This window comes from Centruroides sculpturatus, unplaced genomic scaffold, assembly GCF_000671375.1.
Source record: "Centruroides sculpturatus isolate CEXI.00-Female unplaced genomic scaffold, Cexi_2.0 scaffold1994, whole genome shotgun sequence".
NCBI classification, from domain to species: domain Eukaryota; kingdom Metazoa; phylum Arthropoda; class Arachnida; order Scorpiones; family Buthidae; genus Centruroides; species Centruroides sculpturatus.
This window is the reverse complement of record NW_019386267.1, coordinates 3,831-20,138: the sequence shown is the minus strand read 5'-3', so window position 1 is coordinate 20,138 and position 16,308 is coordinate 3,831. Positions and strand designations below refer to the sequence as shown.

Sequence of the window (16,308 nt, the reverse complement as noted above, 5' to 3'; positions counted from 1 at the left end):
ATATAATGAAGAATATAAAACTTACTTATCGACAATGTCGTATTTGTTGTCGATTTATTTGTAGGTTCATCAGCTATAAAAATGGAAACATTATTTTATACGGTATGAAACTTAATATGCATTTGAGATTATATCCGATATTAGCAATAATTATTCCAATTAATATGTATGAGATAAATTACAATGACAATTTTTTAAAAATTTATATAAAATGAAGAATACAGTACTTACATATCGAGACTGTCGTATTTGTTGTCGGTATTTCTGTAGGCTCATCAGCTATATAAATTGAAACATAATTTTTTACGGTATCAAACTTAATATGTATTTGAAGTAATATCCGAATTTAAAAATATTATTTTAATTGATATGTATGATGTAAATTACAATGACTAATTTTTAAAAAATTACCATATAATAAAAATATAGAACTTACTTATTGACACTGTCGTATTTGTTGTTGGTTCTTCTGTAGGTTCATCAGCTATAAATATCGAAATATTATTTTTCACAGTATTAAACTTAATATGTACTTGAAGTAATATCCGATATTAGCAATAATTATTTCAATTGATATGTATGATGTAAATAACAATGATAGATTTTTAAAAAATTCACATAAAATGAAGAAAAAAGAACTTACTTATCGACACTTTCGTATTTGTTGTCGGTTTTTCTGTAGGTTCAGCAGCTATAAAAATCGAAACATAATATTTTTGGTAAGAAAAAGTTTACTAATACTTAATATGTCCTTGAAGTAATATACGAGGTTAGCAAGAATTATTTTAATTGATATGTATGATGTAAATTACAATGACAAATATCTAAAAAATTTACAAATAATGACATATACAGAACTTACTTATCGACACTGTCGTATTCGTTGTCGGTTCTTTTGGAAGTTTATCAGCTATAAAAATAAAAACATAATTTGTTACGGTATTAAAAAGTTTATTTATACTTAATATGTACTTGAAGTAATTTTCGAGGTCAGCAATAATTATTTTAATTTGTATGTATGATGTAAATTACAATTAGATGTATTTTAATGTAGACGTATTTCGGATTATCCGAACAAAAATATATGCAAAATTTTATTAACTTTTTCGAAGACTAAACTTGAGATCAAAGTGCGAGATACTTTGAATTACAGCAGTACCCCTATATTACGGTAGATACGTTTTGTGTTTTATGAATTATATGTTGTACGAGTCTTTTATATATATGACCTAATTACAACTTGTCACCTGTGCAGTTTAGGGACTATGGCTGTTTGAAATGGTTTCTTTCATAAAATTAATCTATTCTAGACTAATTTTACTTAACCCTCCGTAAGTCGCTAGGAATGGGGCCCTTACTTGAGTCGCATGGGTCTTACAGACCCAGTGTTTTTAATATGAAATAATTCAATTTTATCTATCGCGTAAAGAAACTACAGTTTCTTAGTTGGATTCTGCGCTTTGTTTTCTATCTAGTGATATAAATTACTTGCGTATTGACAAAATGAATTTATTAATATTTATTTTTATGTAATTCGATACGAAAAACGCAAAAAAATAAACATATCAAATTTCAACTCGCTGTAATTTATCTCCTGTTTCACCGATTGCCATCGGGTTTGTTTGTAAGTGGGGAAGAAATATGACACTTTCAAGCGAAGTGAGTAGAACTTTTGCACTACTGCGAGAAAATTTGTCAACCGACCCCGCGTTACCCCCTACCGCGAAAGTCAATAAACGTTAATTGTTTTATGACTCTATTTTCAACACTTCTTTTCTGAGTTGTAAATCGACTAATTGACAAAGATTTTACTTCATTTTACTCATAAGAATGTTGTCTTTATGATTTAATAGATAGTTTCGTATGATTTTTAGACATAAATTTTATTTTTAATTTTTTATCTGATATAGTCGTGTGTTAGGCTTAACTCGATCACCTATTTTCAAAAATTGACATCGTTCAAAATATTATAGAATCCATCAAAATTATTTGCTTATAGTTTAGTTATAAATGTTTTCTGTGCATGAAAAGAAGCGATCGAAAAAATAATGGGTGGACCATCAAAAATTCGGCAATTTACGACATGCTCTCAATTCTGAAATTTGTTTTCTTCATAATATAAAATTTTTACAAAATAATACTTAAAAAATACATCCATGTCAATACCTGAATGTTATAAAAATGCAATTATCAAAAATTTTGTAATTTTCACAATTTGTATTGTCATAATTTATTTTTGTTTTTTTCTGTCGCGCGTTGCGTATTGCGCGACAACAAAGTCGTAACGCGATTAAACGCAGCGATTTCATTTATAATTACTTAAAATGTAGTTTACGTTCTTGTTTTAGTTTTGTTTTGTTGTTTAGCGATGGAAAATAAATAGATAATAATTGCAGATAACAATTTAAAGTATTTTTATCAGATTAATTTAGATTATTTGATTTTACAATAATGATAGCTATGCGATATGATTGTCGCATAGTTGTAATTTTTCACTTTATATCTAATTAGCTCTCATAATGTTTAGGGGCTAATTAGCTAACATGTAGTTCTTTTATTTCGTTTGATCGAGTAAGCATCTTCTCAGAATTGTCTTGTGGGAAATTGACTGCGATAAGAATTAGCCTTTCACTTAAATCAATGTCAGAATGTAAATAAAAGTTAGTTAATCGCCATTTTCATCGTTTTCAGCTCTAATTTCGCTACTTTTCATTTTAATTGACGTTATTTAAACAAATGTTTGTTTTGTCAGGAACATTCAGGAGTAAAATTACCAGAATTACGGCTCTAAAATGAAGAAGATAGCTATTTGTAAGGTTTGCTTACATTCTGACTTTAATCACGTTGATTGGTTCTTCGCGGGAAAATCCAGACCAGATGGTTCTGAAGAAACCTCTCATTCGTTGAACTTAAATCAGTCATAATATAAATTACCAATTACAGTGTAATAGGCGTAGAAACAAAAATTTTAAAGCCAATTAACAGCAATAACATCTTCCATAGACTTACTATAGAGAGTTGGAGTTTCCCGGGAATATTTATTGCTAGACAGTTTTGAGAACATGCTTACTCGTATATACATTGTGAAACAATATTTAATTAACAATTTATAGCTCAAAACGCGAATAAAACAAGCGAATTTATAGCGATTGTTTACATTTGATTTCCAAGATCATTGCCGAAAGGGGGGAGATATTTCCCGGCAATTTATAGCTAGACTGTTTTCACAAGTTTCCCATTGGTTAGTAAATGTAAAAAAATGCCAACTTGCATCGTCTAATATACGAAGAATCATCATAAGTAATATATAAAAATTATATGATAAAAATAGAATAATAATTAAAATGATTAAAAGTTAATTAGACATTAATTTTGAAAACAATATTAAAAAAAAAAAAAACAAAAATATAAATATATAAATAAATAACGATATTATAAAGTATAATAGACACCGCGCGACAACTTCAGCGCGATAAAGTTATTGCGACACTCGCTATCGGCAACGGCGACAAATTAATTGACGTTTTTTTACCCCCTCCGTGAGTCGCATGGGTCTGTCATACCCATGCGACTCGTAAAGCATTTTTTTTCTAAAAAATGAGCGTTGCTATGCAAAAAATTTTAACAGCATGTTAATCTAATTAAAAAGTTTGAAGAATATTAATTTTTTCAAATTTTTCAAAAAATATTTAATAGTAAAAAATTTTGACTAAAAATCGCGTCGGGTCTGTCAGACCCATGCGACTAACAGAAGGTTAATATTTCTAAAACACGTATAATTTTTTTTGAATAATCCATATAAACTATGATATAAACAAAATATTGTAGGATTATTTACCGAGTGTTCACCGTTCGTCGACGCCATTGGTTAAGCTTTTTTTCGTCGCGGAGCAGTGGATCGAACGGCGGGCGTGTGTTTTTTGATAAGTTATTTTTCTGGGAAAAATTCGCTGAACTATGGAAACATCATTAATATAGGGGAAGGTCGTGCAAGATGGGGCCATGGGGTAAGACGGGGACGTTTGTGTATTCGTGGTTAACGTGCTTTCATCTAGCTGTTATTTGTGGAACTAAATGTCAACCTCAAAGGGATCACAGAACAAGAGTACGTCGAATTGGTTTCTTTGTTTGGAAGTAAGACAGTTTTCTATGTTTCAGCAATACTTCGTTTAATTTTACGTACGCTACAAAGTTTCTACAAAGTAAGCATCATTGCAAACCTTTAAGTTACCTTTTAGATGAAGTTATTATGGTATTCGAAGTAACCTTTAAGTCTGAAATTGTTTAGTTTTTAAATAAAGTCGACCCGTGTTTGAAGTCAGTATGAAGAGTGCACGTTGAGGCGAGATAGTGGAGGCAAGACGGGGTACCCCATCTTGCACAAGGTTGACCATGAATTCTACTGCTGGTTAGAGGCACTGCAATATAGTGCAGCGAAGTAGTTTTAAATTTGTTGTCATTGAAAATTCTATATCATTTTTTCGAATATATAAAATACAGTAGAACCTCCATTATCCGGATTTTCGATTATGCGGATTGTTCAAAATAAACAAAAATTTTACGAATTTTTTGATTTGCACTTGGCGAATTACGACACTGTTTATGTACGTGACGGAATGCATAACTTTTTTTGTTTTAACAACGTCTCACCCAGCACAGTGGTCGTAAACTCTTAAATATGTTTTACGTAGTAATAAAAATATAACTTGATGTATGTATTTGTAAATAATTTATATTCAAATTACATCATTTCTATGACCAAGGGCGGCGTAAGGCATGGACGACGTGGGCCACCGCCTATGCCTCGCGGTCCGAAGGGCCTCGCGTTTCGAAGGTTTATGCATTACTTAAAAGCCGCGAACACGACGAAAAAATTTTACTCGTCATAAAACGATAAATAGTTTGTCAAATTTTTATTCATAAAAATGCAGTTTCAACTGCTTTTTATTTTATAAAATCCGTCTCCTTGCGCCACCAGAGGGCCTTTTAAACAATAGGTAGTCTATTAGCGTTGGTCAGTAGTAGTACAAATTCAATACGAACGTTTGTTTCTTGAAAATTTGATCACGATTTAAATACAGTATTTACTTTTAATGTTATCGATATGCCATCGAAAAGAAAACGTGTTGTATTATCATTACAAGACAAATTAAAGTATTTGTTTCGATTATCCGAATTTTTTGTTATCTGGACTACCTTCATTTCCAATTAGTCCGGATAATCGAGGTTCTACTGTAATAAGTTTAAAAATGATCTATTTATAGAAAATGAAATTATCCACTTTTAAATCATATGTAACTGTAATAAATTTATACAGTACATACTGTATTACTGTACTTCATTATTTAAATTTTACGTTTTATTTTATTTGTGAAAACATTTTTTAAATTTAAATACTATCTTAACAAGAAATAAAATGTAAGATAACAAATCGAAATAAAAATTTTTTCCACGAAAAAAATATAGTCTGCTTACAAAATACAGAAACTGAGCATGCGCGAAATGACAATACTGTCTAGTGAAGTAAATACGAGTAAGTTTAAACTTTTATATTTATTTATTCGGAAAATAATAATAAATATAGCCGTTGTGATAAATGGGCACACTGTTCTTGTCTCAATATTGAAGAAAACGACAGTTTAACCATTTTAATTTGTTTTCCTTGAATATAAAAATAATATTCCCATCTTACCCCACGGGTGGGGCAAGATGGTGCATTTACATATAATTTTAAAATATTAAATTTTTTTGTTTTTAAAAACGTTTTTCGAAAATTACATTTTGTATTGTATATTACCGAAAGTTGTAGTTGCTGAGAATAAACAAATTATTGTTCTCATTAAAGTGGTTGCCATTTTATGGCTTTTCAAACTGTAACATCCTCATCCTGCCCCACCTTCCCCTAAATATAATTTTTATGGCCGTTAAATAATAAATGGTGTTTAGCAGGTCCGCTGCTCGTTTAAACTCAACAGTTTGTGCAATATCCGCTATTGGTCTAGATTCGACCAATCCTGTCGCGACACGAGTCGGCGATGACGTTTTACAGTATTATACGAGTTTCTTTTTGAGTGTTTATACGAATACGATAGCAATTTTTTGCCGTTTTTATACGAATCCGTATTATACGAACCCGTGTTACAGGAGTTCTACTGTATTCAAAATCGAAATCACGAGGTTTTACTGCATTTCCAGTTTCCATTTATATCTTTTAAATGAACATTTTATATGAGTAAAATTAATTTTTTAAAGCATTGTTTTTTTTTCAAAAAAATAGAGTATCAAGATTACTACATGAAGAAAAATACAAAAAACTTACAGCACCTATATTTTTACTTGAAAATTAACCTAAATGTTACAGAGAAAAACTAAAAAATTAATCAAAAAATGGAGAATGAAGCAGCTGTCAGATTACGTATTAAGACGTCACCATGGTATTTACGTCGTAATAGAGCAAATTGTAATATTAATACTGATGATATACAAAGTTTGTTTCAAAAAACATTTAAAAAATTATGCATTTTTGAACAAACACGTAATGTTTTTTAAAGATAATATAAATTAGGGGTGTCCAACCTTTTTGTTTCTCTGGGCCACATAAGAATATGTCATGGAGTTTTGGGCCAGAAGTATATTATGTACATTTGTGGACCAAAATTAGAAATAGATAAATTCATTTATCTTAAAGAAGACAAACAAAAATTTATTTGAAAAACAAATATTTTTTTATTTGGGTCTCTAATTAATAAAAAGTGAAAAAACACCATTTTAAAGTGAATTTTTATTCGACTAATATATTTATAAATAATTTGTAGCCCAAAAAGTAGCCAATGAGCGACATGATGTTTTTTACGCTAAATTAAAAAAGGGCAGACAACTTTTTTGCAAAGTAGCCAAATCATGCAACGCTGGAAGGAATACTAAACAAAGCTGGAGTTGGGTCTCAAAGGATAATAGACCCAAATTCGGGGAAAGGAAAGAAAGGACAAAAGATTGGAAGATTATGGATCCATATTTGCATAACAGAAAGTCTATTTAACCTTTTTCACTACTTTTTATCTTTTGGCCTTCCTCTCCTTTTCCCGAATTTGGGTCTATAATTCTTCTCAACTTTAGCTTTATTTAGTATTCGTTCCTCATTCACACATTTCCAAGTATTTGAAAATATTTTCTTTCCACTCAAAAATAAAATATATATAAAGGTTTACGGCTTTGTAAAACCTTTTTTTTAGTTTANATGCAACGCTGGAAGGAATACTAAACAAAGCTGGAGTTGGGTCTCAAAGGATAATAGACCCAAATTCGGGGAAAGGAAAGAAAGGACAAAAGATTGGAAGATTATGGATCCATATTTGCATAACAGAAAGTCTATTTAACCTTTTTCACTACTTTTTATCTTTTGGCCTTCCTCTCCTTTTCCCGAATTTGGGTCTATAATTCTTCTCAACTTTAGCTTTATTTAGTATTCGTTCCTCATTCACACATTTCCAAGTATTTGAAAATATTTTCTTTCCACTCAAAAATAAAATATATATAAAGGTTTACGGCTTTGTAAAACCTTTTTTTTAGTTTATGCCATTGAAATAAATAAATTAAATTTAAAAGTTTGTCGGTTTTTACACGTTTATTGGGCCGCGGGTTGGACACCCCTGATATAAATTATATCAAATCATATGGGCGGCGCTCTGATCGTCAAAGCTGTTGGCGTGAATTTTTCTCCACTTCCATACTTTGTCTAATTTTTCAAGAAATGAAAAATTTTGAATTGTTTTCGACTAAAAGGAATAATATTAAGCTTCTTATTTTATTGTTATTGATTGCTGGAATAGAACAAAATCCCGGTCCCTTACAGAAAACTCCAACAAAGAGAGGAAGACCACCTACTCGTCAGAAATTGTTGACTAATAGTATCAAACCAATAGAACCAGATTCAAACCTTATCACTGAATATACTGAACCTAGAAGAGCCGAATCATCATATCAAACAGGTGAGCTAATTAATTTAACTTCCTCACAACAACAATTACCTGCGGAACAAATAGATATTTCAACAGCAGAATTATGGAATAAGATAGTCGAACTGATAACTAACAGTAATGATAAGTTGGTGAGTCAATTTTCACTTATAAGACAAGAAATTAATATAATTCAAAATGAAATTAAAGAATTTAAAGATCAAATTCAACAAATAAAGATAAGAAATGATAAAGTAGAAAATGAATTTACTAAACTAAGACTGTAAAATGAAGTAACTCAATATAAACTGACTATGACTAACACAATAAATAATAATAAAATTATAATTTATGATTATACAAATCAGCTTAAAAATATTACTAAAAATGAATTAGCAACATTTTTTTCTAATACTTTAAAAATAGTTTGCAGCGAATCAGAAGGTATAGAAAATATATATTCAATACCTAGTTCAAATATTCAAATTAAGTGCATAGTATTAAAATCAAACCAATTAAGAAATAGAATCCTTGCAGCCTTTAATAAATTGAAATATAACAAAACATTGGGAAATTGGCAAGAAATTAATATGTCAGCTGATTTAAATAAAGATTCTCGCAAAAGAAGGAAAAAACTTTTAAATATTATACAGATTTTAAGAAACAAGGGTTACAACTAAAACTGCGTGATGACTATCTGTTAATTAATCGTCAAAAATTACATATAGTTATGTTCAGGATCAACTGGTATACGCTGATGATTTTTTGTTGTATTCTGTACAGAAAACCCAATAACATAATTAATTTAGAATGAAATTTTAATATCGTGATCATTTTCACAATCTTAACTTAAATATCACGAACTGGAACTGCCAAGGCTTAATCCACAAAATAAAAACTCAAGAATTTTCTCAATTACTATATAACACTGATATCTTAGGTATAACTGAAACCTGGCTAGTCACACCAGTTAATGAAATTATAAAAAATAGAATGGAATATACAATTATATCTTCTGACGCACAGAAACCGCATGGAGACTTTGTCTAATATTAAGAAAAAACATTGGTTCCGTAAAATTTATACAAAAAGCAACCAATTATATTCTAATCTTATTACAAATAGATAATACTGATATAAAACATTTATACAAAAAGTTAATTATTATAGTGTTAGTTTACGTTCCGCCTGACCAGATAGACTTACTAAATGAAATATTCAAAAATCTCGAAAAATGGAAAAATATCTCTCCTTAGGTTGTTTGGTGATTTTAATTCCAGAATTGCGCAGATATTGGATTCAGATTATAAAGGACCAAATAATGTAATCCACTTTAACCGAAAATCAAAAGATAATAAACAAAACAGATTGGGGCTTCAATTAATAAAAAATACTCAACAACTGCAATTAATAATTTTAAACGGAAGAATAAAAAATGACTATCCATCTGAATTTACTTGTGTTGCTAATATTGGAAGTTCAGTAATAGACCTTACGATATGTTCTGAATTGCTGTCTGACTTATGTGTAAAAATTCAAGTTTTAAATTGCGACCTATCCGATCATTTTCCAGTCATGACTATCTTTGAAATGGCAAATATCCAACTAAATAATAGAAAATTTCAACCGTATCAAATAATAAAATATGATTATCTGAATTTTCAATTGCAAATTAGTGAAAAAAATCAAAAATTTACCTAAATTTTTACCAAGAAATGAAATAGAAATATATAATCAATTGAAAAATCTAATAAAAAAATTCATTAATATAAAAAAGATTAATAATATAAAAACCAATAAGTTTAAGAAGCCTTGGTATGACTTTACCTGTTATATCTGTAAAATAAAGAAAAATAAAGCCTTAAAACAGTTTAGGAATATGTCAAACGAAACAAACCTTATAAACTATAAGAAACTTAAGACAATATAATCATAACTTGTTAAAATCTAAGAAAAAAAAATGTTTTAAAAATCTTGAACATCAACTACTATTAAAGAAAGATAATACTCGGTTTTGGTCAACGGTACGTAAACTGCGTAAACAGGATACTGAAAATCAATCGCAAATTGACTTTTTAACCTGGTCACTTTATTATGAAAGAATAACTGCTATAACTAATATAACTATTATAGAGATGCTGAATCTGGGAAATGAAATTTTAGATCCGATAATTACCTATGACGAATTAGAAACATCAATCAATAAAATGAAAACAAAATCTGCACCAGGTATGGATCTAATTACAGTTAAATTCTTAAAATTATTACCATCATCAGGAAAACGAGCATTGCTTGAATTATTTAATTCATTCTACAATTCAGCAAACTTTCCGGAAAATTGGAATACAGTAAAACTGATAATGATATATAAAAAAGGAGACAGAAAAGATCCAGGAAATTACAGACAAATCGCATTACTACCAACATTACGAAAATGCTTTACTTCTATACTGGCACTACGATTCCAACGATGGATTGAAGAACTTAACTTAAACTCAAAATTTCAATTCGCATTTATAAAATCAAAAAGGAACAAAAATGGCATTATTCTTCTTATTATCAATAATACAAATTTACTTACTAAAAAAACACAGGAAAATATATTCAGCTTTCATCGATATATCAGAAGCTTTTGATTCAGTTCATGTCCCAACTTTGATAAATTGAAAATATGTGGCTCAGGAAACAAATTCTCAGATTCAATTGCGAAATTATTTTCAATTTATAGAATCAACATTAGTCACGGTAACCAGATATTCCCAGAATTAAACATAAACTGAGGATTACTACAGGGAGAACCGCTATCGCCATATTTGTTTAATTTTTATTTAAAATGATATCGATAAATTATTTCTACTCGACACTGAAGGTGTTCAAATTTCTGGAAGAATTTACCACTATATATTATATGCATATGATCTTGTATTACTTGCACCAACAAAAATCGCTTTACAGCACAAACTAAATATAATAAACAACTATCTGAATTCCCTGTTTTTAACGATCAAAATCTCAAAATCCATAATAATTATATTTAGAAATAATGTTAAACTTCTAAAACAAGAAAAATCATACTATTTAAATAAACTCTCACCTTGGTAAATGAAATAAAATATTTAGGAATATCATACAATTGGAATTGTAATTTTCAAAAGCACCTGAAAAATCTAATTACAAAAATAAATACTTTGACAGACAATATTATTTATCTACGCACAACTTTAAAAATGACAAATATAAAACTACAGATGAAACTATTTAACCTTTTGATTATCCTTTCAATATATTATGCAAGCCCTATTTGGGCAATAGACTTATTATACGATTTAGAAAAATTCCATGTCCATACCATAGAAAAATTCCCCTCTGCCCCACATATAATTTTCGTATGTTATTTACTTACGAAAATTATATGTGGGGCCGAGGGGGAAGAAAAAAACTCGATTGACGATAATATGTGATATATATCGTCATCGTCTCCCTTGCCGTCTGGACTGCCGAGCGGTAACAATGGATGACATGTGGAAGCAGTTGAGTCAGAGATAGATGCTTCGTTTACAAACAACACGACCGTTTATTAAACACGAAGGAAGCTCACGAGATTTCCGCGATCTTGGAAGTGCTGTGGCGGTTGCGGCCTCTGGGTCTTCCTCTCCTTTCCAAGACCGTCTCATTTTGAAGGAGTGTCCCTTGTTCGCGAATGAACAATTCCATCACGTCTCGACGACTCCGGGACGAATGGGTCGACTTCCGTTGATTGAAAGATGTCGATCCGAGGTCGGGAGATGGAGACGAAGATGGGTGCGAGACACACACACACAACAGATCCGTCACTTGGAACTTTCGGGAGAGGAAGCCGTCGCGTCCTTGAATTTCCGGGGTTTTATCCGTTTTCTCTCAGATTCCCCTTTCCGATTGGTCTCTCATCATCACCTGATGACAATTCGAAACCTTTTGGGGGCGCGGGAGAGGTCAAAATCGAAGTTTAATCCGATCTCCAACCGGAAATGGTTGACGGACTTACATTCTTCTATTGTTTAAAAGTTAGCGTCGCCTTTTCATAAAATAAAAATCTATCTTTAACTACTATATATTTTTTCTCTAAGACAATTATTTTAACGCGAATTTTAATGAGGGTCCTGTCCAGAATTTTTGTGTCGGACCTGTCCAGGGCCTCACATATATAAAATAGAAAGAACAGTTCCTGGTTATGCAATTCGTGCCGAAACTAACAGATTCCAACTATATTTCCGTTTTATTTAAAGAGACTGATTAAATTCTATTATTGATTACAACAGTCTAATGAAGATAATATAAGATTCTTACATCAAATAATGCTAAATCAAAATTTTAACTGATAATAAAAATCTATGGCAATATAAATTCAATAAATTATTACAATCTTTTGGTATATCAAACAGATTATTTGATAGTTCAGAAACGAATTGGCAATATGGATACTCTGTAATGATGGAATCAGCATTTTCTCAATCAATAATAAGGAATCAAAACTTATTATAATCAGTCTGTATACCATCCATGGTACATCAACATTTTAAACATCCCTTCTACTTCGAACATCATAACTGCTAATATCAATATGAATATAAAAAGATTATTAATTCAATTAAGACTTAATAAATGTTCATTGTTTATCAATAATACTTATTTTGATTTTACTAAGGACAGATGTTATTGGTGTAAATCAAGTGACTATTCTTTGAACCATATACTAAGAGACTGCGAAGGACTAAAGAAATATCATCAAAAATATGAAATTATAGAAGTAATATATTCGAAGCAAAATCAAGACTTTAGAACTAAATTAAACAATCTTACGTTAAATCAAATGTATAAAATTAATGGTTTTTTTAATCAAATTGCAAATGAACTAAAAAATATGTAATAAATTAATAAAACTTAAAAAATTTGTTTTTACTAATTATGTTACTTAAAGTAAAATATTTAAAAAGGAAACTAATGATAAAATTTAATACTAAACGATTATTGTAATGTTATTAATGATCTTGAATATGTTGTATATTAAACAGTGGAAAATTAACAAATGTATAATAATATATCATTGGAAAAAACCCCCTGTAACAAGGCTTAGCCTTAATGCAAATAAAATTTGAATTTGAATAATAATTTGTTATGACTACTTCAAAATAGTTGTTTTCATATATAAATGCCTAAAACATAATAAAAGAATTTGCATTTGGCTTACTAATTCTAAAAAAAAAAATTAAAGCTAAATTATTAATTTTGAAATTATTAATACATAAACTTTGTTTAAAAATCATTTGAATTGAAGTTAAAAAATTTTACACACNGGTTAATGTCCAGATACGTGGACCGTCATGGCGGCACTTCCTGTTTCAGCCTCGAAACCAGACGGTTTGCAGAGGTGTCACGTGACGCACCGACGCACGTTCTAACCTAACCTAACCTATTCTAATAAATTAGCATAATTATTACCAATTATATTATTAGAATAGGTTAGGTTAGGTTAGAACGTGCGTCCCTAATGCTTCCTTTTTTTTGCTGGAATAAGCGATGAGGCGCCATGACAGCCGCCGACGTTCGCTCGCGTTGTCACGTGACACGTCGTCTGCAAACCGTCTGGTTTCGAGGCTGAAACAGGAAGTGCCGCCATGACGGTCCACGTATCTGGACATTAACCGACTTAGATTTTTGATTTTTAAATACTTCAAAAATCAAAATTACAAACAGAGTAAATCCTATTATATTTCCTAGTATTTAATGACAATAAACATAAATTACATTATTAAAGGATACTTTAAACATATTTACAACTTACATATCACATTCCCACTATCACTTGAACAATTATCTTTTTCTCCTCCTTCTTCTTCTCAGATGTTAATATGGAGATTTTAGCTCATATACGCTCTACTCTCCAACTAGACAGGTTATGATCGCTAGGCGACCGATTTGCCGGCCGTATCCGAACGGCCAGTACGCGCGCGCGGGAAATAATGCCTTCTAGGAGGACTTTTATGGGGAACTGGCCTCCTATTCAGTCGTTATTGGCAAGGAGAAAACCCGGAAAACTCCAAGCAGCCAGCCTGCCGATCGCGGAGCGAACCCACGACCGAACTTCCCAGTGTTTAGGGTCTGGTCACCACTATGAGCGGCAACGGAGACCACTCGCCCACTGGTGGGGGCCAATTATCTTTTTACGAGATTCTTTTTCTTATAAACCTCCACCCATCATTCCTTCTGTCGATGATTTTATTTCATGATTGGTGGATTTCTCTTCCTATATTGTTGTTCTGTCATTTTGTCTTCCTATATAAATGTGTTTGTATAATTGCCTTTTGAAATTAATCTTTTCTTTTTTCTTTATTCTTACATTACGCAACTCTATTTCACATTTTTTCATATTACAATTCTCTGCTACTACTGAATTTGCATAATTATTTTTAATCACTCGAATATGTTCTTTTAAACGTAATTTCAATTTTCTTTTTGTTTCTTCTATATATGTTTTCTTTTGCTCACAATTGCAATTAAACAAATATACCAGACCTATTTCTTCTGTAATCACATNAATCTGATTAGGCTAAGTCTTTTTTTGTATTTTATATATTCTAAATTAAAATAATTTCCAAATTCATTGAATGGTTTCAAAACTTTTATCATTTTATTAGGAAACTTAATTTAATAAATTTCAAACTTATGTTTAATAATTTGCGATATACTTAACATAGAAAAATATACTCCAAAGTGGTGCAAACTTATATTACTCACTTAACAGACATAGTGCCTAAAACGTAAAATTAAACATAATTTTATTTTATTTGTGTAACAAACGATAAGGCATAATACAGTAATGACGTAAAATGTTTGAATTTAGACAAATTATTTGTTTTTAATGTAAAACGTCAAAATATTTATATCTATTAACATTGTATTTGACATACAAAGTTATTTTTTCATGCTTTGTTATTTATCTTAAATTGTCCTTTATCACTCATAAAATTCAGCACTTTATCTAAGCGAAACTTAGTTAATTGAAAAGCAATATGCTTTGTTTATTCTATTTAACGTTTTAAATTTAAAATTATATTAAAATAAATTTATATCTTTTGTTATAACTTTTAATATTAAATTATAAATCCAGTAATATTTAAATTAAGATTGATAGTAATTCAAAGTTGAATCGAAAAAATTATTACGTTAAATATTATGTATAGTATAAACTAAATTAATTGATTTCTTAAATAATACTGTGTAGTAATTTATTAAAATAATATTTAATACATGTAATGTATTAAATTTATTTGTTATATTATATTAATAGATAATAGTAAAATAACTAAATAAATATGCAATTATTAATAATAAATTATTACTATTACTAATTTCAGTTTAATAATTCAATTTGAAATATAAATAAAACATTTATTTTTTATCTTAGGATAATCAATAGTCCGTGGATATTATCTTATACGCTTATATTCAACATTTAGATATATTTTACAAATATATTTAAGTTAATTTCAGAATTAACCAAATTAATATTATTCTTGTTAGACATTTGCATAATTATTACACTAAATAATAATAAATATACTAAACACGTACTTAGTGTTCCACTGGAATATCCACCGTCTCTCTTAAAACGTTCTTTTAAATTATCTCCAGGTTTCAATGTTCTTTCATTACTTCCTGTAAATACTATCGCATTCAGACTTACTTCAGGCTTATGATTCTCTCTTTGCCGATCCGGAACAAACGCTAAGCAACAACAAAACACATAATATAATATTAAATTTTCAATCATTTCGGTTATAAAATAAACATTTCGAAGAAATTATAATTTAAACGGACGAAGTGATCGCCATAAAAGTATTGGACTATGTTACGACCGATATCTAATCTGTTTTATATAAGTACCGAATGATCTCACCGTATTTGTACAACAATTATCTGAATTTTTACAGAATATGATTTTATAACATGATAGTGTAATGTCCAATTTAAATGTACTGTACCTTATATGGGTTTCAATTTGTTTATTAAATTAGTATTAAAATTAATACAGAATTACTAATATGAAAGATGCCTGTGTGTGAACTCTTTATAACTCCTGTAATTTTATCGAATTCAGATGAAATTTTGGTTATACTATACTCGTTTTATGTTCTGACGAAAAGTATAGGCTACGTATTGTGCGGAAATATTAGCTATAAAATAAACACTTAGATAGTAATTTGAAATTATCACAAAAACAACTTAAATCACTGACAAACAATGTATTACATCAACGAACGTTTTTAACCCGCTCCACGGGCCGTCATCTGGTTTTCAAATTCTGGATCATTGT

General features: G+C 29.7%; 1 protein-coding gene across 10 annotated transcripts in view; it reads right to left on the bottom strand.

Moving 5' to 3' along the window:
• Positions 1–15,833, bottom strand: part of LOC111614335 (integumentary mucin A.1-like) — a 47,068-nt gene extending 31,235 nt beyond the window's left edge. For 9 of the 10 annotated variants that reach the window (XM_023355700.1, XM_023355702.1, XM_023355706.1 and 6 more), the window contains exons 1-4: positions 15,567–15,833; positions 863–910; positions 644–691; positions 463–484 (exon numbers count right to left, since the gene is read on the bottom strand). In XM_023355700.1, the coding sequence (XP_023211468.1) occupies positions 463–484; positions 644–691; positions 863–910; positions 15,567–15,765 (317 nt within the window). In that variant the 5' untranslated portion in view covers positions 15,766–15,833. The remainder of the gene's footprint in view (positions 1–462; positions 485–643; positions 692–862; positions 911–15,566) is intronic. The other variant, XM_023355701.1, reaches the window with a different exon arrangement.
• Between the last annotated feature and the right edge of the window lie 475 nt (positions 15,834–16,308).